At 41.5% G+C, this 24,499-nt stretch overlaps 1 protein-coding gene across 1 annotated transcript in view; it reads left to right on the forward strand.

Moving 5' to 3' along the window:
* Positions 1-24,499, forward strand: part of LOC126100907 (G protein pathway suppressor 2) — a 126,982-nt gene that overhangs the window by 23,398 nt on the left and 79,085 nt on the right. Inside the window, exons 2-3 of the mRNA XM_049911574.1 lie at positions 18,541-18,754; positions 21,404-21,548. Coding sequence (XP_049767531.1) covers positions 18,541-18,754; positions 21,404-21,548 — 359 coding nt within the window. The remainder of the gene's footprint in view (positions 1-18,540; positions 18,755-21,403; positions 21,549-24,499) is intronic.

Here is a 24,499-nt window from a genome sequence, read left to right on the forward strand (position 1 = left end):
ATTGGACCATCTCCAAGGCAGACTGGGGGCTCTTCTCTTCCAGGGCGACCTTTCAGGATCAAACCTTCACAAGCTGCGATCGTCAGGTCGCACACCTCACGGAAGTCATTCTCGCTGCTGCTGAATATTCCATCCCTCACCCTCCTTCTTCTCCACGTCGCGTACCGGTCCCCTGGTGGACCGCAGCATGTAGAGACGCTTTACGTGCTCGTCGACGTGCTTTACGCACATTTAAACGCCACCCTACAGTGGCGAATTGTATCAATTATAAACGATTACGTGCTCAGTGTCGTTGTATTATCAAAGAAAGCAAGAAAGCCAGCTGGGCTGCTTTCACAAGCACCTTCAACAGTTTTACTCCTTCTTCTGTTGTCTGGGGTAGCCTGCGCCGGCTATCTGGCACTAAGGTCCACTCACCAGTTTCTGGCTTGAAGGTCGCGAATGACGTCCTTGTGGCCCCTGAGGCTGTCTCCAATGCCTTTGGCCGCTTTTTCGCAGAGGTTTCGAGCTCCGCTCATTACCACCCTGCCTTCCTCCCCCGCAAACAGGCAGAGGAGGCTAGGCCACCTAACTTCTGCTCCTCGAATTGTGAAAGTTATAATGCCCCATTCACCATGCGGGAACTCGAAAACGCACTTGGCCGATCACGGTCCTCCAGGGCCAGATTCTATTCATATTCAGATGCTGAAGAACCTTTCTCCTGCGGGTAAAGGTTTTCTTCTTCGTACATACAATCGCATCTGGATTGAGGGACATGTTCCCGCATGCTGGCGCGAGTCTATTGTTGTCCCGATTCCTAAGCCGGGGAAGGACAAGCACTTACCTTCCAGTTATCGACCTATCTCGCTTACCAGCTGTGTCTGTAAAGTGATGGAGCGAATGGTTAACTCTCGATTGGTTTGGCTGCTCGAGTCTCGACGCCTACTTACCAATGTACAATGTGGATTTCGTAGGCGCCGCTCTGCTGTTGGCCATCTGGTTACCTTGTTGACCTTCATTATGAATAACTTCTTGCAGAAGCGCCCGACCGCGGCTGTGTTCTTTGATTTGGAGAAGGCTTACGACACCTGTTGGAGGGCGGGCATTCTCCGCATCATGCATACATGGGGCCTTCGCGGTCGCCTCCCTCTTTTTATTCGTTCCTTTTTAATGGATCGACAGTTCAGGGTACGTGTGGGTTCTGTCCTGTCCGACACCTTTCGCCAGGAGAATGGGGTGCCACAGGGCTCAGTTTTGATCGTCGCTCTCTTCGCCATCGCGATCAATCCAATAATGGATTGCCTCCCAACTGATGTATCAGGCTCCCTTTCCGTGGACGATTTTACCATCTATTGCAGCGCGCAGTGTACACGTGTCCTGGAGCGCTGTCTTCAGCGTTCTCTTGACCGTCTTTACTCCTGGAGTGTCGCCAATGGCTTCCGTTTTTCTGCCGAGAAGACTGTCTGTATTAACTTCTGGCGCTACAAAGAGTTTCTCCCACCGTCCTTACGACTCGGTCCCGTTGCTCTCCCAATCGTGGAGACAACCAAATTTTTAGGCCTTACCTTTGACAGGAAACTTAGCTGGTCTCCACATGTGTCATATTTGGCCGCCCGTTGTACCCGTTCTTTAAATGTCCTCTGTGTTCTCAGTGGTATGTCGTGGGGAGCGGATCGAACCGTCCTACTTCGTCTATATCGGTCGATCGTCCGCTCCAAGCTGGATTATGGGAGCTTCGTATACTCCTCTGCACGGCCATCCATCTTACGCCGCCTCAACTCCATACAACATCGGGGCTTACGACTTGCGATCGGAGCATTTTATACCAGTCCCGTAGAGGGTCTTCATGCTGAGGCTGGCGAATTGCCATTCACCTACCGGCGCGATATACTGCTTTGTCGGTATGCCTGTCGGCTACTGTCAATGCCCGACCATCCGTCATATCGTTCCTTTTTTGACGACTCTCTTGACCGTCAATACGGGTTGTATGTCTTTGCCCTGCTACCCCCTGGAGTTCGCTTTTGTCGCCTCCTTCAACACCTTAATTTTTCACTCCCTGCAACCTTTAGAGTGGGCGAGAGCCACACGCCACCTTGGCTCCAGGCTCAGGTCCGCGTTCACCTTGACCTCAGCTCGCTCCCAAAAGAGGTCACCCCCGGTTCGGTCTACCACTCCCGTTTTTTGGAACTTCGTTCGAAGTTCATCAACATTACTTTCATTTATACAGATGGCTCTAAGACCAATGACGGGGTCGGGTGTTCCTTTATTGTCGGGGCACAAAGTTTCAACTACCGGCTCCATGGCCATTGTTCGGTCTTCACAGCTGAGCTCTTTGCCCTCTACCAGGCTGTTCTTTACATCTGCCGCCACCGACATTCTGCTTATGTCATCTGCTCAGATTCCCTGAGCGCCATCCAGAGCCTCAGTGATCCGTACCCGGTTCACCCTTTCGTACACCGGCTCCAACGGTCTCTTCAGCAGCTGGTGGACGTCGGTTCTCCGGTTAGCTTTATGTGGGTTCCTGGCCATGTCGGTATCCCTGGGAACGAAGCTGCAGATGCCGCGGCCAAGGCTGCGGTCCTCCAGCCTCGGACAGCTTCTTGTTGTGTCCCTTCGTCCGATTTTAGCAGGGTCATTTGTCGGCGAATTGTATCGCTGTGGCATGCCGATTGGGCTGCACTTACCGACAACAAGCTTTGGGCCTTAAAACCTCTTCCCGTGGCTTGGACGTCCTCCTCACGCCCTTCTCGGCGGGAGGAGGTAGTTTTGGCCCGGTTAAGAATTGGACACTGCCGGTTCAGCCATCGCCATCTGCTGACGGCTGCGCCGGCGCCGTTCTGCCCATGTGGGCACTTGCTGACGGTTAGACACATTTTAATGTCCTGTCCAGATCTTAACACACTGCACCTCGATCTTCACCTGCCAAATACTTTCGATGCCATTTTAGCGGATGACCCACGAGCAGCTGCTCGTGTTCTTCGTTTTATCAATTTGACAAACCTCGCTAAGGACATTTGATGATGCTGTTTTTTAATCCTATGCCTGTCAGTCTGTCTTTTATCGTGTTTTCCCTTTTAGTTGTTGTTGTCAACTTGTGCCTCGCGGTGCATTCTTAGAGTAGTCAGGGCGCTAATGACCATTGAAGTTGTGCGCCCTAAAACCACAAAAAAAAAAAAAAAAAAAAAACTTTGTGTGATAGGGCATGCAGTTCATTCATGGTGTCCATAGGGGACCAATGGAAAACAGAGTTGCTACTGGGGTCTTCATCTTGACCTTCGTGAATGATATGTTGCCTGAGAAGGTCTACTGGTGTGACGTGAAACTTTATGTTCTTCCTCCTATGAGATGCTTCAGGTGTATAAAGTTTGGACATATGTTTCCCTGTTGCACTGCTACCCCTTTCTGCAGGGATTGTGGATGTCCTCTGCACATAAATGTTTCTAGTGCACCTCCCCCTGTCTGTGCAAACTGCGGTGAGCTCCACTCACCCTGCTCACCAGAGTGCTCCATTTTTAAGTATGAGAAGAAAATCAAAGAGTATAAGACCTTGAACAAGCTCACATAATGAGACGTCAAAAAAGAAAAGTATGAGCGTCTTAATCTCAAACAAATGAGACAATCATACGCTTTGTCGTCTTCTCTGTAGGTGGTGTCTTCTTTTGTTGTGCCTCTTACAGTCTTACAGTGGGCCATCAGAGCCACCCACTAATACTCCCCACCCCCCCCCCCCCCCCCAGGTGGTTGGGGTCCCTTCTGTTGCTTCCACTGCACCCATCTTGGGAGCATGGGCTCTGCACCTGCTGGGAACACCAGTCCCTGTCCCCCTTCCGGAGGTGTTTCATCCTCCTCCAGTTTTTCTAGCTAGGAAGCGATCTCTCAAGACTCTTCCTTCCATGGTTCCTGCTGATCCACAGTGAGTCACTAGCCTGTGCCTGAAGGCACCACAGGCTGCTGGCTGTTGGAATTCTCATTCTCTCTCTGTCCCAGAATCCAATTCAAGGAAACCTTCCCAGTTGTCGTCTTCTAAGGAGAATAATTATAAGGAGGACAAAAAAGACCTCTAAGATACCAACAGACTCTGCATTTAATCCTTCTGTGCCCAAGGTGGAGATCCCAGTGGTCCCTGAGACACCAGGTCTCCCCAGGCAATTGCCACAGAACCTATGTCATTTATCTCCTGACATGTTAACCGGTGGCAACACATTACCCTGGTGACAACCTGCCTGCCCCTCGTCACTTCATGCCCCCACATTATTCAGAAAGTCTGAACCTCCAGTGGAATTTTTATGGATTTTTCCACCATGTGGCTGAGCTATGGCAGCTTTTAAGCACTTACCTTGCATTCTGTATTGCCATCCAGGAAACATAGTTTCCGGCAACTCGAACCCCTGCTCTTCGTGGCTACAGAGGTTATTTTAAGAATCAAACAAACTGTAAGAGGGTATTGGGTGGAGTTTGTATGTGTGCCGTGTATGTATGTGTGGAGTTTGTAGGTATGTGCTTCAGGTAGGTAAGGGCACATCAGGATTTTACCATCTGTAATGTTATCTCCCTCCTGACGTACTGTCTGCATTACTCTCTCAGCTCTGCCCACCTTTCCTAGTTTTGGGTGACTTCAATGTCCATAATCCTTTGTGGCGTGGTACAGTGATCACTGCCTGAGGTAAAGAAATTAAAACTTTATTGGCAGGGCTCGATCTTTGTCTTTTGAACGATGGTGCCGCCACACACATCATTGTGGCTTAAGAAACTTATTCTGCTATTGACTTCTTCTTTTGCAGCCCTGATCTTGTACCACCTATCCATGGGAGGGTCTACAATGATCGCATGCTAGTGACCACTTCCCGATCTTCCTGTCCTTCCCTCAGCTGTGCTTCCCTGGACACCCACCCAAATGGATTCTTCTTAATGCTGACTGGGATGGTTTCACCTCTGCTGTCATCCTTCTCCCCAGTGCAAGGCAGTATCAATGTAGCTGTTCGACATGCACTGGAGCCTCAAAGAAACGGATATAGGCATGCATATTCAAATACAGAGATCTGTAAACAGGCAGAATACGGTGCTGCGGTTTGTAACACCTACATAAGACGACAAATGTCTGGCACAGTTGTTAGATTGGTTACTGCTGCTGCAATGGAAAGTTATCAAGATTTAAGTGAGTTTGAATGTGGCGTTATAGTCTGTGCATGGGACATAGCATCCTCGAGGTAGCGATGAAGTGGGTATTTTCCTATACGACCATGTCACAAGTGTACCATGAATATCAGGAATCTGGTAAAACATCAAATCTCCGACATTGCTGCGGCCATTAAAAGATCCTGCAAGGAAGGGACCAATGATGACTCGAGATAATCGTTCAGCACGGCAGAAATGCAACCCTTCTGTAAATTACTGCAGCTTTAAATGATAGTCCACCAGCAAGTGTCAGCATACGAATCATTCAACAAACATCATCGATATGGGCTTTTGGAGCTGAAGTCTCACTCATGTGCCCTTGACGACTGCATGACACAAAGCTTTACGCCTCGCCTGAGCCAGTCAACACTGATATTAGACTGTTGATGACTGGAAACAGGTTGCCTGATCGAATGAATCTCGTTTCAGACTGTATCGAGTGGATGGATGTTAAAAGTATGTAGACAACCTCATGAATCCATGGACCCTGCATGTCAACAGGGGACTGTTGAAGCTGGTGGAGGCACTGTAATGATGTGGGGCATGTGCAGTTGGAGTGATATGGGACCCCTGATATGTCTTGATATGACTCTGACATATGACACGTACATAAGCATCCTGTCTGATAACATGCGTCCATTCATGTCCATTGTGCATTCAGACATACTTGGACAGTTCCAGCAGAACAATACGACATCCCACATGTCCAGAATGGCTGCAAAGTGGCTCCAGGAACTCTCTTCTGAGTTTTAAACACTTACACTGGCCACCGAACTCCCCAAACATGAACATTATTGAGCATATCTGGGATGCCTTGTAGCGTGCTGTTCAGAAGAGGTCTCCACCCCTTTGTACTCTTACAGATTTATGGACAGCCCTGCAGAATTCATGGTGACAATGCCCTCCAGCACTACTTCAGACATTAGTCCATTTCATGCCATGTCACGTCGCGGCATTTTTGCTTGCTCGCGGGGGCCCTAAACGATATTAGGCAGGTGTACCAATTATTTTGGCTCTTCTGTGTACAACGACAGCTATTCTTTCAGCTGCCAACCATGCCATCCCATCTGCCTCAGGATCCCCCCCATCAAAAGATGGTACCCTGGTGGATTGCTGCAGCTATTAGAGATTGTAGGTGGGCTCTCCAATGCTATAAGCAGCATCCTTGACTGGAGCACCTCGTTACCTGTAAATGGCTCTGTGCCCACATCTGCTGCCTCATAAAATAACAAAAGCAAGAATCCTGGGAGTGGTATGTTTCCACCATTGGATTACGTACAGGTATGGGCAAAGATCAGACACCTCTACGGTTTCTGGTCTCCTGCAGGTGTACCAGATATTTCCAAAGAGGGTACCGTTGCCGAACATTTTTCTGAGAATTATGCGTGCACATCTGCATTTGAGAACTACCACCCCCTCTTTCGGCTCATTTAACAGCGGGAAGAGTGAACACACTTATCTTTTACTACCTGCCACCTGGAGCCATATAATGCTCCATTCAGAGAATGGGAACTATCCAGTGACCCAGACCATTGCCCTGAATGGCAAACATTAGATTATTTTAAACATTTTTCTATTTGGAATGGAACAGATGCTTAGTTGAAGACAAGCCAGTTGTAAAGTTACAGCTGGGGAACAAAAAAGTGACAAACAGAATAGCTCAAGATTGTGTTATGAAACTATTTTAAAGTACTCTCAGAAGTAATAGGTTTGTCACCTGTCACATGTCTTTAAGCTCCATATTTGAAATATGCAGACAAAAAAAGTGTTTGGTCTAGAGATGGGCAAACTCATTCATCCTTGGGAACTAGTTCACTGGTGATCGCTCTTTTTTGAGATCTGTTCATTTTTACTCATTCACTGTTCATTTGCGTATGGTATACGGTTCTTACAAAAAATTGAAAATTAATAGCATAGGCGACTGAAGGATGGAAGGCGCCAAGAATGGGCACTTCCCTCCGCCCTGGAGTATAGAGTTTTTATTCATTACAGAACTCACACACTTGTAGAAGTAATTTCCGTGATTCTGCAAAACCTGTCATTTAGTCAACTATAGCGTTATGTGGCTGACCACAGTGAAATAATGTAAGCTGCTGTATGCAAAACCGACCCCGAGTACAGACTGTTCGCCAGCTGCACACACTTTGTTGACTGCTAGGAGCAGAATATGTAAACATGTAAAAATTAGGCAGTAAATAAATAACACATAAACTAATGCAAACAACTACTTCAAACCAATAGATGACAATTGATGGGTGACAGTGAGCAGTCTAGTACTTGGCTGAATTTTCGTACTCTACCCTGTACCACTGAAATAATATTCTAGAAGTTATGGTATTCTCTTTACAAAATATGAGACCAGATTATGGAGTGCGGGCTTCATTCGGTTATAAGTCGATCTGCCTTCCATAACAATGAACACACCTTGGATCAAAGAAAGACGGAAAATGGCCACTCGTGTATGCCGTACCGACTTCCTTTGCATGCTTAATAACAAAAAACTTGCCTTTTTATATGTCTTCTACTGTTTATCGAAATAACAAAGTAAGCTGATATGCACTTTTGTTACCTAAAAAGATGTATGTATTACATACAATGTAATTTTTATGTAATTTATGTAATTATAAAATACATTTTAATTACCGGCCGTGGATGCTGAATAGAATATGAAAAGAACCAGAACTCCAGAGCTCAAGAAAGGTTTGAAACAGATCTAGAAAGGGTGTGTGCAGCGAATGAAGTGAATGACAACTCTACACTGAACTAACTGGTAACAGTCGGCAGTGGAACTGCAGCCAAGGGAGACCGAGACAAAGATGGGAACAGGACCGAGGCTGGAATGAGACTGACCGAAGTGGCGCTGTGGTAATGAGACCAACCGTTTCTCGTTCCCAGGAACTATAAGTAGAAAGCTGCGACCAAAGTGAACTACGAACGTTCCTTGCTCCTTCCATTCATCTAGGTGAACGGTTCCTTTGGACCTGTTAGTTCGTGAACGACTCATCTCTAGTTCGGGCTTCTTTATATTCTGGTGTTGTTGTTGTTGTTGTGGTCTTCAGTCCTGAGACTGGTTTGATGCAGCTCTCCATGCTACTCTATCCTGTGCAAGCTTCTTCATCTCCCAGTACTTACTGCAACCTACATCCTACTGAATCTGCTTAGTGTATTCATCTCTTGGTCTCCCTCTACGATTTTTACCCTCCACACTGCCCTCCAATGCTAAATTTGTGATCCCTTGATGCCTCAGAACATATCCTACCAACCAATCCCTTTTTCTAGTCAAGTTGTGCCACAAACTCCTCATCTCCCCAATTCTATTCAATACCTCCTCATTAGTTATATGATCTACCCATCTAATGTTCAGCATTCTTCTGTAGCACCACATTTCAAAAGCTTCTATTCTCTTCTTGTCTAAACTAGTTATCGCCCACGTTTCACTTCCATACATGGCTACACTCCATACAAATACTTTCAGAAACGACTTCCTGACACTTAAATCTATACTCGATGTTAACAAATTTCTCTTCTTCAGAAACGCTTTCCTTGCCATTGCCAGTCTACATTTCATATCCTCTCTACTTCGACCATCATAAGTTATTTTGCTCCCCAGATAGCAGAACTTCTTTACTACTTTAAGTGTCTCATTTGCTAATCTAATTCCCTCAGCATCACCCGACTTAATTCAACTACATTCCATTATCCTCGTTTTGCTTTTGTTCATGTTCATCTTATATCCTCCTTTCAAGACAATGTCCATTCCATTCAACTGCTCTTCCAAGTCCTTTGCTGTCTCTGACAGAATTACAATGTCATTGGTGAACCTCAAAGTTTTTATTTCTTCTCCATGGATTTTAATACCTAATCCAAATTTTTCTTTTGTTTCCTTTGCTGCTTGCCCAATATACAGATTGAATAACATCGGGGGGAGGCTACAACCCTGTCTCACTCCCTTCCCAACCACTGTTTCCCTTTCGTGCCCCTCGACTCTTATAACTGCCATCTGGTTTCTGTACAAATTGTAAATAGCCTTTCGCTCCCTGTATTTCACCCCTGCCACCTTTAGAATTTGAAAGAGAGTATTCTGGTACTGTAGTAAATAACGATGACTGTAGTGAGTAGATATGTATTTGATTCTCATTTTTCAAAAGCCTAAGTGGTGCAAAGTTTGGAATGCTGCAAGAATAACACTGAGTAAAAAAACTAGTAATAAAGATAAAAAATAAAGGACATGTAGTTATTACTTTACAGGTAGATTAAAAAAAGAGTTTGGGCATACATGACTGCTATGCAGAAAAATCTGTTAAAGTACTGGAAATTATGATTCTTCTTTTTCAAGTTGAACATTGTTTACACTGTCCAAAACCACTTATCATAGACTCCCATCAGATACTTCCTTGGGAAATTTACCAAGGAGTGGTTCATATGCATTCACAGACAATCCTAGGGAATAAAAAGATGTAGGTGAATGGTTTCTGTCATCCTTGGAAAGTGAAAGAAATCACTTGGCATGGGATATGAAGGAAATTAGGGTTTAATGTCCTTCTAATGATGTCATAAGTGAGGTCTGGGCTGTTAGGTGAATATGGAAGTCTTGTTGTCTCACAACCTTTCAAGACATACCTGTGTATTTGCTGTCCTGTTAGGAGATTAGTAATGATGTTAAATAAGATCTTATTCAGCTTGGTATTCTCATGGACAGCTTACATAGGGGTACTGCAGTATATCCATCTGTGGTTACATTCATACCCTAAAGTGCATAATGGAGCAATGTGTCCACTAGTTGTGAATAAAATGCCAAGCATCCTTTTACCTATGTTCTTCCTTAACTTTTGTTGTGAGAGTCTGACACCAAAAAGGTCCCTTTTTGTTTTTGGATAAAATAAAATTACTGTAACCACATTTCTTCAATACCAATTAGAATTTTGAATATTTGTTGTAACCCACTGGAACTAAATCCATTAACCACCCACTAACAAAGCTCAAAATGCTTAGTCTTTTGGTTTTGCATGACTCAGTGTTGTCTGTAGTGACTGGTTTGACATAATGATTTTCATATATAACATCTGAGACATGTCTATCAGTACAACCCAAAATACACCAGTTGTGTTGGTAGGTGCATTCTCTACCAATAACTCTTTCAACATCTAGTGCATTTCTTTTGGTAAAAACTGTTTTTGGTTGCCTGGATTCACTTTCATAATTAAGTCAGTTTCTTTTATACCTGAATTCATTGAATCAACAAAATATCATGGTCGTGGAAGGAAAATCCAAAAATACTAAATTTAATCAACCAAAACTTGCTGCAGGCTTCTAGCAGTTTTGAAATCTTTAATGATCTCACAGGAGTGCTACTGTTCAAAGTCCATGATGGATAGCAACTTAATATTGAGAGGAGCACTACAGTGCAAACATCTTTCGCCACTGATGATGGTCAAAACTTGCAAATATTGCTTGGACTGGAACATTGTTAATGTGGGTCATTCTTGAAAGAGCAACAATGAACCTGTAGGTAATTTTTAAACTTGCACAAATGTGTATGAGAATGCCGAAGACATAACACCGCTTGAATGAGATTCTACTTAATGCAAGGGAAGTCATACAAAAATTGTTGAAAATATCAAGCTAGTTTTAAGAAAGCAGTGATAAGAAAAAACTGATAATCACTGCTCTTACACATAGTTGAGGTGACAAAAGTAGTTAGAAAGAAGAAATAAATTAAAAAAAGAACCAGTAAGCAAGTCCTTTGGTCCCCGCTCTTCTTAGAAAAGGATATGCCATTTTAAGCTGTTTCCTTCACGAGAATAAACTTTTTGGAGTGATAACCTATGTAGAAGAATAAAGTTTATGGGATGTTAATCCGCAGTGTTCCACTACGACTTTGCACTCTTTCAAATTTTATTGCCTATTTTTGAACTGTCTTGATTACCAACAATATTTTCTTCTGTGAGCTGCATTGACAAATGAAATTTTGCTCGAAGAGTCCACGGGTATACTGCCGGTTCATAGTTTCCAACGGGCACAATATTTCGGTGTACTCAGTTCGTCAGCGCACCTAATGATGGCGACATGTGTGATCACCGAAATATTGTGCCTGTTGGACACTATGAACCGGCAGTATATCCGTGGACTGTTCGAGCAACAAATACACTGGGAGAAACTGAAGAATCACAAATGAAATTTTGTTAGTGGCATGCAGTTGCCTTTCTTTTCTGTCCATACTTCTTTCATTCTTTTGTTGTGGGCTTCTTTTCTTTCTTGAGACCATGCTGTATGAGCCTTCTTCTTTGGTTTCTCTTCTTGGTCAACTTACCACTTGTGAATTTTGGATCTGAAGATTTCCTTGTTTCAGATATCCTCTGGTGTAATTCCTGCTAGTTTCATATCTGTTTTGATTTTGCCAATCCATTTCATTGGGTCGGTTTTAGATTTACTCCTGTTTTCATAGAATTCGACTACTTGCTTTGTAAGTCTGTCCGGATTCATTCTTTTGTTGTGTCCATAGAATCTTAATCTGTGTTTTCTAATGTCACTGTGAATATTAGAGTATTGTTTGATTTCCTGTTTGCTTCTGTGCTGATCTGTTCATCTACAAGTTTTGGCCCTAAAATTTTTCTTATGATCTTCCGTTCCTTTTTCTGAATGTTTTCTATGTCTGTTTTCCTGTTTAAAATAGTTGTTGTTGTTGTTGTTGTTGTTGTTGTGGTCTTCAGTCCTGAGACTGGTTTGATGCAGCTCTCCATGCTACTCTATCCTGTGCAAGCTTCTTCATCTCCCAGTACCTACTGCAACCTACATCCTTCTGAATCTGCTTAGTGTATTCATCTCTTGGTCTCCCCCTATGATTTTTACCCTCCACGCTGCCCTCCAGTACTAAATTGGTGATCCCTTGATGCCTCAGAACATGTCCTACCAACCGATCCCTTCTTCTGGTCAAGTTGTGCCACAAACTCCTCTTCTCCCCAATCCTATTCAATACTTCCTCATTAGTTATGTGATCTACCCATCTCATCTTCAGCATTCTTCTGTAGCACCACATTTCAAAAGCTTATATTCTCTTCTTGTCCAAACTATTTACTGTCCATGTTTCACTTCCATACATGGCTACACTCCATACAAATACTTTCAGAAATGACTTCCTGACACTTAAATCTATACTCGATGTTAACAAACTTCTCTTCTTCAGAAACGCTTTCCTTGCCATTGCCAGTCTACATTTTATATCCTCTCTACTTCGTCCATCATCAGTCATTTTGCTCCCCAAATAGCAAAACTCCTTTACTACTTTAAGTGTCTCATTTCCTAATCTAATGCCCTCAGCATCACCCGACTTAATTCGACTACATTCCATTATCCTCGTTTTGCTTTTGTTGATGTTCATCTTATATCCTCCCTTCAAGACACCATCCATTCCGTTCAACTGCTCTTCCAAGTCCTTTGCTGTCTCTGACAGAATTACAATGTCATCGGCGAACCTCAAAGTTTTTATTTCTTCTCCATGGATTTTAATACCTACTCCAAATTTTTCTTTTGTTTCCTTTACTGCACGCTCAATATAGAGACTGAATAACATCGGGGAGAGGCTACAACCCTGTCTCACTCCTTTCCCAACCACTGTTTCCCTTTCATGTCCCTCAACTCTTATAACTGCCATCTGGTTTCTGTACAAGTTGTAAATAGCCTTTCGCTCCCTGTATTTTACCCCTGCCACCTTTAGAATTTGAAAGAGAGTATTCCAGTCAACATTATCAAAGGCTTTCTCTAAGTCTACAAATGCTAGAAATGTAGGTTTGCCTTTCCTTAATCTTTCTTCTAAGATAAGTCGTAGGGTCAGTATTGCCTCACGTGTTCCAGTATTTCTACGGAATCCAAACTGATCTTCCCCGAGGTCGGCTTCTACTAGTTTTTCCATTCGTCTGTAAAGAATTCGTGTTAGTACTTTGCAGCTGTGGCTTATTAAACTGATTGTTTGGTAATTTTCACATCTGTCAACACCTGCTTTCTTTGGGATTGGAATTATTATATTCTTCTTGAAGTCTGAGGGTATTTCGCCTGTTTCATACATCTTGCTCACCAGGTGGTAGAGTTTTGTCAGGACTGGCTCTCCCAAGGCCGTCAGTAGTTCCAATGAAATGTTGTCTACTCCGGGGGCCTTGTTTCGACTCAGGTGTTTCAGTGCTCTGTCAAACTCTTCACGCAGAATCGTATCTCCCATTTCATCTTCATCTACATCCTCTTCCATTTCCATAATATTTTCCTCAAGTGCATCGCTCTTGTATAGACCCTCTATATACTCCTTCCACCTTTCTGCTTTCCCTTCTTTGCTTAGAACTGGGTTTCCATCTGAGCTCTTGATGTTCATACATGTGGTTCTCTTATCTCCAAAGGTCTCTTTAATTTTCCTGTAGGCAGTATCTATCTTACCCGTAGTGAGATAAGCCTCTACATCCTTACATTTGTCCTCTAGCCATCCCTGCTTAGCCATTTTGCACTTCCTGTCGATCTCATTTTTGAGACGTTTGTATTCCTTTTTGCCTACTTCATTTACTGCATTTTTATATTTTCTCCTTTCATCAATTAAATTCAATATTTCTTCTGTTACCCAAGGATTTCTACTAACCCTCTTCTTTTTACCTACTTGATCCTCTGCTGCCTTCACTACTTCATTCCTCAAAGCTACCCATTCTTCTTCTACTGTATTTCTTTCCCCCATTCCTTTCAATTGTTCCCTTATGCTCTCCCTGAAACTCTGTACAACCTCTGGTTCTTTCAGTTTATCCAGGTCCCATCTCCTTAAATTCCCACCTTTTTGCAGTTTCTTCAGTTTTAATCTACAGGTCATAACCAATAGATTGTGGTCAGAGTCCACATCTGCCCCTGGAAATGTCTTACAATTTAAAACCTGGTTCCTAAATTTCTGTCTTACCATTATATAATCTATCTGATACCTTTTAGTATCTCCAGGGTTCTTCCATGTATACAACCTTCTATCATGATTCTTAAACCAAGTGTTAGCTATGATTATGTTGTGCTCTGTGCAAAATTCTATCAGACGGCTTCCTCTTTCATTTCTTAGCCCCAATCCATATTCACCTACTACATTTCCTTCTCTCCCTTTTCCTACACTCGAATTCCGAGTCACCCATGACTATTAAATTTTCGTCTCCCTTCACTATCTAAATAATTTCTTTTATTTCATCATACATTTCTTCAAATTCTTCGTCATCTGCAGAGCTAGTTGGCATATAAACTTGTACTACTGTAGTAGGTGTGGGCTTCGTATCTATCTTGGCCACAATAATGCGTTCACTATGCTGTTTGTAGTAGCTTACCTGCATTCCTATTTTCCTATTCATTATTAAACCTACTCCTGCATTCCCCCTATTTGACTTTGTGTTTATAACCCTGTAGTCACCTGACCAGAAGTCTTGTTCCTCCTTCCACCGAACTTCACTAATTCTCACTATATCTAACTTTAACCTATCCATTTCGCTTTTTAAATTTTCTAACCTACCTGCCCGATTAAGGGATCTGACATTCCACGCTCCGATCCCTAGAACGCCAGTTTTCTTTCTCCTGATAACGACATCCTCTTGAGTAGTCCCCGCCCGGAGATCCGAATGGGGGACTATTTTACCTCCGGAATATTTTACCCAAGAGGACGCCATCATCATTTAATCATACAGTAAAGCTGCATGCCCTCGGGAAAAATTACGGCCGTAGTTTCCCCTTGCTTTCAGCCGTTCGCAGTACCAGCACAGCAAGGCCGTTTTGGTTATTGTTACAAGGCCAGATCAGTCAATCATCCAGACTGTTGCCCTTGCAACTACTGAAAAGGCTGCTGCCCCTCTTCAGGAACCACACGTTTGTCTGGCCTCTCAACTTTACCCCTCCGTTGTGGTTGTACCTACGGTACGGCTATCTGTATTGCTGAGGCACGCAAGCCTCCCCACCAACGGCAAGGTCCATGGTTCATGGGGGGGGGGGGGGTCTTTAAAATTAGTGTCTCTGATCCCTACAGGCATTCTGGTTTTATGACAGTATTGTAATGTCGTAGTTTTGTGTGCTTGGAGAGACATTTTTTTTTTATTGTAGATATTTAGAGTGAGTCTATAGGCAGTGTCCATCTTTTGGCATCTGACTTCGTTGGCTTTCGTTTATATTCCATTTTCCTGAATTGTTTCTCCGTGATATTGAAATTGTGGGACTAGTTTAATTTTGCCATATTTTGTCTCCATGAATTTTGGTGCTTGTTTGTTGCAAGTCATATAATCTGTTGTTTCAAAAGATACTTGCAGGCCGACTTTTTGCACAGTTTCTTTCAGGAGTTCAATCTGGTTTTTGGCTGTTGAAACACTGTGAGTTAAGATGGCTAGATCGTCTGCAAATGCTAAGCAATCTACTGTTCATTTTCCTCTGCCGAGAGTAGTTGGTTGGTCAATCTTGAGGACTGATTTCAGTTTGTGCCATTCTTGTATCATCTTCTCAAGGATGCAGTTTAACAGTAGTGGAGAGAGACCATCTCCTTGTCTTACTCCTGTTTTGATCAGAAAAGGTTGAGATTTCCCCCATAAATTTGACTTTAGATTTTGTGTCTTATCAATGTCTGTTGTAGGATTGCAAGTGTTTTCAGATCTAAACCCTGTTCTTTTAATATTTGGAATAATTATTGATGATCAACTGAATCGTAGGCTTTTTAAAGTCAACAAATGTGCAAACTACATCTTTGCCACTTGTTCTCTGATGTCTTAAGATTAGTTTTAATTTCAGAGTTTGCTCTGGATATGAATGACCTTGTTTAAATCCTGCCTCATATTCTCTAATTTTTGGTTCTGGTTGTTGTTGTGCTCTATTGAGAGGACACTGGGATGGAATTTTGTAAGCTACTGATATCAATGAGATTCCCCTATAATTGCTTACATCTGATCTATCTCCTTTCTTATGTAGAGGATGAATTAATACTTTTTCCAGTCGTTTGGAATTCATTCTGTTTGCCAAATGTCTTGTATTATTTTGGTGACTTCTTTTATAGTATTTGGACCTGCTGATTTGAGGATTTCCACTATGATTACATCTTCACCTGCAGCTTTATTGTTTTTAAGATGTTTGATCTGTTTGATGATTTCCTCTACATCCGGTGATGGTGAGTTTGGGTTTGTGGATTCAGGTTCCTGAGGCAGAAATCTTTGTGTTGTTTCTGGACAGTTTAGTAGTTTTTCAAAATATCTTGAGAGTTCTTTGCAATTTTCGTGACTGTTCAGTGCAAATTGCCCATTTCCTTCCGTGAAGCAAAAATTTTGCGGCGGGATATCCTGTGAGTTTTGTTTTGAAATTCTTGTAAAAATTTCGCATATTGTTTCTTTCAAAGTCTTTCTCGATTTCAAGTAGCTGGTCCTTTTCGAATTTCCTTTTGGTCTTTCTGATTAATTGGGCTGTCTCTTTCCTCACTGCCGAGAATGTTTTGTAATTCTTCTTAGTCTTTCTGCTGTTCCAATTACTGTATGCTTTCTGTTGAGATTGGATTGCTTATTCACATTCTTCGTTCCACCAAGGGTGTTTTTTTCTTTTTTGTCTAGGTATCTGTGTTTGTGCGTTTTTGATTAGTTTTCTTCTGAGTTGTTTCCAATTGTCAGAGGGCTTTTTCTCTAATTCTTCTGTGAAAGATGGTTGGATCCGGCTAGTGTCAAATTTTGGGGTTAGTGACTTCCTTTTTGTGAACCTCTGAGGTTTTAACTATAGTTTGATTCTTGTTAGGTAATGGTCTGAGTCTACATTTGCACCCTTTCTTGCTTGAATATTCATAATTTCTTTGTGGTTTGGATAGGAAATTGCTACATGGTCAATTTTGAATTCACCAATGAGTGAGTTGGGTGATCTCCATGTCCTTTGTTTTGATTAGTTTCTTCTTGAAATACGTTAACGTGATTTTAAGGTTGAATATGCTGTAGAATTCGACCAACCTCTATTCATTTCCATTAGTCCATTTATGTGCTGGGAAGTTTCCTATTGTTTGCCTATATTTTCTTTCTTTGCCTGGCTGCACATTGAAATCACCTAGTAAGATTTTGACGCGGTTTTGTGGAAATTTGGATACAATTTCTTCTATTGTTTTCCATGATTTGTCTACCTTGTTATGATTTGTTTTATTGTCGTCATTGATAGGCATGTGTACATTGGTCAGTGTGTATGTTTTGTTTGCACACTTTAGGGTGATTGTTATTGGTCTACTATTTACAGGCTTCATGTGAGTTACCGAGTTGAGTATGCTCTTTTTGACCGCAAAAGCAACTCGTAAATGTGGTGTATTTTTGAGAATCTGTTTGTCTGTTTTGCTTTTGAAAAGTCTGTAGCTCCCGAAATCCATTGCGTTTTCATCTGTCAGTCTTGTTTCTTGGAGTGCCAGTATTTCCAGTTTTTGTTCATTAAGAATTTTCTCTAGTTCATACAACTTCCCTATCCATAAGAGAGAATATATATTTAATGAGCTGAAAAATGTTTTGGTATTTGGGCAAAGTTGGCCAGAGGTCTCCAAGTCCCTCTGTATGCGTGTCAAGCCACACTTCCCAGAATCCAATAGTCTGGTTGTGCTGTTGATGGCAGCAGTGGATTGGTTACCACCTATGGGTACAAATTTGTTTCCTGTCACGCTTCATAGTACTTGATCATCACAAGTTTTGGACCGTAGTCCAGTTTCATAGGACTGGAGTGTATAGTTCCAGAACATACATTTCCAGCCGCACCTCTGGTGATCAGATGCTGACCACTTTGCCGCTTGTTGCAAGTCAGATGCAGAGTGGATATAAGTCAGTTCATCCACCCTCTCTGCTGTTGGGGTTTCCCCCTCTTCTGCCTTCGTGACCGTTGACCATTTTCCTCATTCCCTCGGTTGATCAGTGGATACTTATTTGGCTATGCCTTATTCACACCTGTCCTGCATATCTACAGGAATTCCCCTATCAACCCTTGGGACGCACCATGTTGGGGTTAAGGGCCCCCATCCCACTGTCGTATGCAGAGTTATGCCTAGCTCTTACTCAGTACAGAGCTAGACCCCCACGTAAGCTGACCGGGCATGGAAATGAAATTTTGTATTACGTGTTTGTGTCTTGCTCCTTTTACTGAACCTGAATATTGGAAGTGAATTATTATTTTAAAAACAAGTAGTTAATATTTTGAGATGGATGGCCCCATTCATGAATATTCTTGATGTAACTATGGATTGACAATTGTTACCTTCAACCAGTATTGTTGAAAAATGTGATTTTTCCCTTCTTTAACTTTGTGTCATCTATAAAATACTCTGTAACAATACCAACATTGCTTGTACCAGGTGTATGTGAAAACTGTAACTGTGCTATTATGTCTTATGACAAAAAAACAATTTCTTAGAACAAGAAGCAGATGCTGAAGTGGAAAGACAAAGAAAAGAGCGTGAAAGGCAACAGAAACAAGATGTTATGACTCTGGGTGAAACACGTGAACAGATATCACAACTTGAGACTCGACTCGCTCAACTTAAAGATGAGAAGCACCAACTTTTTCTGCAGCTGAAGAAAGTACTGAATGAAGACGATCGCCGAAGACAGCTAGTCAAAGAATCTAGGTGACTCACTTTTTTTTATCAATGTGTAACATCTCTCTAAAATAAATAAGCAGTAGGACATATGATTTTTTAAAATGTTTGATGATATAGGGGCCTGATGGTTCTTCCATTTTATTTCGAACAAAAGATGTCATGTTAGTTACAAATACTCTCATCTTAAATAATGATATGGCCGTTTAAGAGAGTAGTCAAAATTTTTATTTATTTATTTATTTGTGTGTGTGTGGGGGGGGGGGGGGGATAATATATTGTCTAGTTTTCTGAGCTGAAGAAGAAAAACTGTACAGATTTTCCTCTTGACATGATTTGGATGCAATTTTGAAAGCTGGACTAAAGTGTTCAACTTTTGTCTGCATGCCAGCTTACTGTCCAACATCTACATTCTGTGTTGAATGATTGCCTGTTCATACAATTATTTGAATTATAACCAGGCTTTTCTGGTATAATATTAATTTTGGTATTAACAGTTTTTAAATTTTATTTATGATATAAAGTCTGAAACTGTTTACAGTAATACTTATTAGTATTTTAATATGTCAATGAACTGTGGAAAAGTTTTTTATATGGTTATATCTTATCTAGCTTAAATCACAAACTTTTGTCGACTGTGTTTGATATTTGTAAAATGTAAACTTTCACAGCTGGAGTTGTTACAATTAATAAAATATTCCAGGCTATTATGCCGTAGTCAAAGGGATTTCACTTTAAAACCCGATGTTTCGTCCCCATCTGCGGAGGACATTATCAAGGGGGACTGTGCATAGCTTTGTTGAAGGTCTGATTCACACCCCAGCTCGCTACTGACTACAGCAAAATTCCACTTCTGAGAGCTTCCACACAGTGACGTGACATCACATGTTTTGAGTACATTGTAGCTTTGTGGAATGTCAGATTCACACCTCGGCTCGCTACTGACTACAGCAAAATTCTACTTCCACGCAGTGGTTTGATGTCACATGTTTAGTGGCGAAGTGTGCGTGGGTACTACGAAAAGAACTGTCAAAAGCAACTCTAAGTGCACAAATGCAATTGCAGAAGTGGTGAGATTGCCAGATTAGCTGTTGCGCAATATGCTTTACAGACAGGAGACTGCCAGATTCGTTTTGTTAGGTCTCAAGTATTGGTAGCCACAAGTGGATACCAAAAAAAGCTATACAGAGAGGCCTTAGAGAATGTGAAACACCCCAGGAATTTCAGTAGGAAGGAGGAGGGCATGAAACTGAGGAAATTTGGATTCCAGTGCTGAAGATGATGTGTACCAGTCTTCCACGATGGGATGATAGTAACAGTGAACAATGTCAGTTGACATGGACCAATTGTGCTTGTGTATTCAAAACATGTGACATCACGCCTTTGCACGGAAGCTTGTGGAAGCGGAACTTTGCTGCAGTCAGTAGTGAGCCGGGGTGTGAATCGGACATTCAGCAAAGCTATGATCCCCCTTGTGAATGTCCTCTGCAAATGGGGATGAAGCATCAGTTTTAAAGTGAAATCCCTTCGACCACAGCATAATAGTCTGGAATATTTTATCAATTGTAATTATGTTTGCTATGTCACAACTTGATTAAGCTTTAATCAATGACTAAAATATGAATATCACTGCAGTTGTGCCAGGTTGAAGAAACATTTTGGTGCATTTCATTGTTTGCTACATCTGTCTCACTTTTTTTCAGACAGTAGATTCAAGATCTGTGAAAGTTAGTAGTTTTAATAGACTTGTCACTAACAAGTTTGGATTTATACATATTGTAATCTTCCTTGACCTGAAATGAACAATCATCCGACTTGCAGCCACACTGTTGGAAATCACAAATGTGGACCTGGCTTTTTACTCACAGCAAAAAGATTGTATTTGATTCGATTCTAATTACAGATATTAGGCTCTTGATATTGAACAACAGTTCTTTGATGACAATGAAGAAAAGAAGTCACCTTGGAAGCAAATTTTTTTGTGAGGCGGTATCTTTCCAGTACTGGTTAATGATTTCTTTCATTTTCTGTGCTCCTTGAATTATACTTCATTGTTCCCAAATCAGCATGTGAATCCAAACTCAGATGGAGAAAGTAGTATGAAAGACTGAAGTAGGCATAGCTTCTCAGGAATAACAACACTACAGAAAGTCCAGAATGGAATGCAATAATATAATGAAAAGGATAGTTGCTACTCATCATATAGTGTATAGCGGAGATGCTAAGTAACAGAAAGGCGCAACAAAAAGTCTGTAAGAAAGTTAGCTGATCCCAGCTGCCAGAAACTGTGGTTGTGTGTGTGTGTGTGTGTGTGTGTGTGTGTGTGTGTGTGTGTGTGTGTTTTCTACTGCAGGGAGAGGATTTTTATACCTGAAAGCTTTAATATTTCAGCAGTTTTTCTCATTGTGCAAGTCTGTGGCTCAACGCCTCCTCTGTATGGCGAGTAAGCAGTCCATCCTTTCCACATTGTTGTTATTCCATACTGGACTTTTCATTGTTTCATAGCTACGCCGGATTTTACACACATTAAACCATTATGGTGAATTTGAAGAGACTGTGAATAAATTTCAGTTGCGTTCATCATTTACACGTAACGTATATTTATGTTAAATTTCACATTGTTTTTTTACAGTTATCTCCATGTAACTTAAATTTCGTCCTTTGTTCTTGATTTTACAGTGACATGATGAGTATGCATGCATATCCGGCAATGGCTTTAGGAGGCCATCCGCAAATATTTCTGCAACAAAACATCCCTCTGGCAGGCCGTGCACCGATCTACAAAGTTGCTCCACCACATGGACAGCATACACTTTTGCCTGCGGTAACAGAAATTGTCATGTTTGTTACCTTTCTTCTTTCTCCTTTTTACATGTAAGAGATGTGAGGTACACTGCAATCCAGAAAGTTTAAGAGACTGGGTTCATAAAAACTAGAGAAACTTTAAGATTGTGGTTTCAGTGCTCCATACGTTCTACAATCTCCCCCCACTTGAGTAAAACACATGTATAATATTCACACGCCCATGTGAAATGGTCACAAAAATCTCTCTTTGGGATACTGTTCAACTTGCTTGCCACATTGGCCTTGGTTGACCCTTCAAGTGAATTTCTGCACTTTGTTGTTTTGTGGTAGCTTGGTGTTGATAACACTAAGTCTTGTCACTAGTGATGATTTTTTTCCGGAAAAAGAGTTGTCTGCATGTCGCATTTCAATCAAATCATGGCATGTGTCCATGTGCCCTTGATTTTGTTCAAAAGTGAAGGCAGGGCAGGCTGTGCATGCACAGTTTTTTCTTCCTATAGATTGTGGAGAATGTCTTTAACACTTGATTTAGGGATTTTTCTCCACTGTGATTGGTGACACACAACTATTGCACCAGTCATAGTACTTGACTATGACTGGTTGCATGCAAATCTGCTGTTTACAGTTGTTAGTTCAAGCTGCTGCCATAGTTATTTCACTGATATCGCTTATATGGTAGGAATAGAATCATTTTAGAATGTTTGGAGGATGTTTTGCATACAGAGAGAGGTTTTTTTATTATTTAGCTGCAAAATCCACAACAACGTATCACAGACATTCATTTTCTTGCCATAAGAAATTATGTTTCAATAATTGTGGTACAAAGGAGAATTTTTCAGGAAAAAATATGACAGCAGAGACCAACTACGACAACCCCATGTTACTAATATTCATACATCACTGATTTAATTCTGTGAGACATTTATGCAAAAAGTTTTATAAGTATTTTTTAACTTGAAGGAAATGATGCAACTTTGTAAAAAGATGTTGCTTTTATAGGTATGCATTTGAGCTGCTGTTTTAGTAGCTATTACCTAATACTGCATCATAACCTTGAGCAGCGAGAAAATTACGTGTTCCAATACTCAATCACAGATAACCACTTTTCATTGGTAGTGCATTACTATTTACACAATCAGAGCACCCCCCTGGATTGACTGTAAACTTCAATATATCAAGAGCCTCTTCGTATCCTTTCCAATGCATACAAAGGCTCTGCTGTGACACTGTTGGACCAGCATTAGGGGAGAATGTGTATATTGAAGAGTATGGCTTATAGCTTCAAGACTGTTGCTGAGGTGGAAGTTTTCTCCTCGTTTTGTAACAGAATATATTCTGTGTCAGTTGTGTGTGCCAAGTTAAACAAGAGTTTGGGATCCAGGTACAAAACAGTTGCCGCTCAGTACACAATTTCAAGTTACCGCATAATAATCAGAGCAGTCTATATTTGACAAAAGAGTAGAAAATTATAAATGTAACATGCCTATACAAGACTTGTGGGTAATTTTGTAGCCATATGTCCCTGAGCAACTTGCTAAATTTTTTTCCACCAGTATATAGTAATGAGTTCTGGATGTCACTCAGTGATCAAAGCCATGTGGTAATTTTTTATACCATATGTTTTAATTGTGTACACTATAGTTTACCTGTGGTTAGTTTTATCATTAGCCATAAATACAATTATGAGTAAACTTACTGAGTTGTCAGTGTGAGAACACTAAGCTCCTTGAAGAGGTCCCCACAAAAAGTGTTGAGAAATATGTATGTTTCTAGTCATCAGTTCATTATAATTGCAATATTAAGTGAGCAGAGGTGTTGTAAGTCAATTTGCTTTAATTTGTTGTACCTCTAGACAAAGAAAAACTGTAGATACAGTGTTTTATAAAATATAAGGCCATTAATGTAAGTTTTTGTAACCAGTATGTTATTATTTATTCTGGATCATTGTTATTGCTGGAGCACATTATGAGGTTGCTGTTAATTAAAACTGCTGTGGCTAGGCAAGAGGATGCTTGGATCTGGGTGACAAGGATAAAATCAATGAAATGATTGTATGGCATTGATGGCTGGGAGTCCCCACTTGGGGAAATTTGGCCGTTGAGTTTTAAGTCTTTTCAGTTAACACCACTTTGGGTGACTTGAGTGTTGTTGTTGTTGTTGATGATGATGATGATGATGATGATGATGATGATGATGATGATGATGATGATGACGACGACGACGACGACGACGACGACGACGACAACAACACAACACCCAGGCCTTGAGTGGAGAAAATCTCTGATGCAGCTGTGAATCGATCCCAGATCCTGTGCATAGTAGTCAGACTCGCTGACCGTTCGGCTAAGGTGCAGACAGATAAAGTCAATGTTTGGCTAGGATAGAAATCTTTTATGTGATGTCATCGTCTGCCTCTCATTGTTCAGAGCACTCCTGTTATTTTTTATTAATCATGGTATTTTGCCTATCTCATTCAAACCATTTGTTTGTTATTGTTACTAAGAGCACTGTGGTATTTTGTTATAACACAGTTTGTGCATTCTGAGAGATACAAACTACTTGAAATGCATGTGTGTGTGCTTACATCCGCATGTTTACTTCGTCTACAGACCAGTGCAAGCCGCCACTCATTCAGAGATAAGTTCTGTTTCAAGTACTTAGTAGTTTCTTTCAGCATAACTGACAAGGAGAGGTTCCCTCAGCTAGGATCAACTTTTTGAAACTTACTGTGTGGTAGTGTGGGTCAGGGTTCCAGGTATCGTACACTGCAGCCAATCACCCTATTGGGCCCTAGTTTGCAAATAATGCACAAAATTTTATGTTTCTTATGATTGACTAGAGCCTTGAAATTAGCAATAACATATAGGCAGTGCTGTAGTGCAGCACTTATGTTTATCACTGATATGCTGGAGGTTCTGGGTTTGAATCCTGCCAAGTGTTCTTTCCTTTCATTTTTACATCTGTATCAAA

This window comes from Schistocerca cancellata, chromosome 9 (assembly GCF_023864275.1).
Source record: "Schistocerca cancellata isolate TAMUIC-IGC-003103 chromosome 9, iqSchCanc2.1, whole genome shotgun sequence".
Taxonomy (NCBI): domain Eukaryota; kingdom Metazoa; phylum Arthropoda; class Insecta; order Orthoptera; family Acrididae; genus Schistocerca; species Schistocerca cancellata.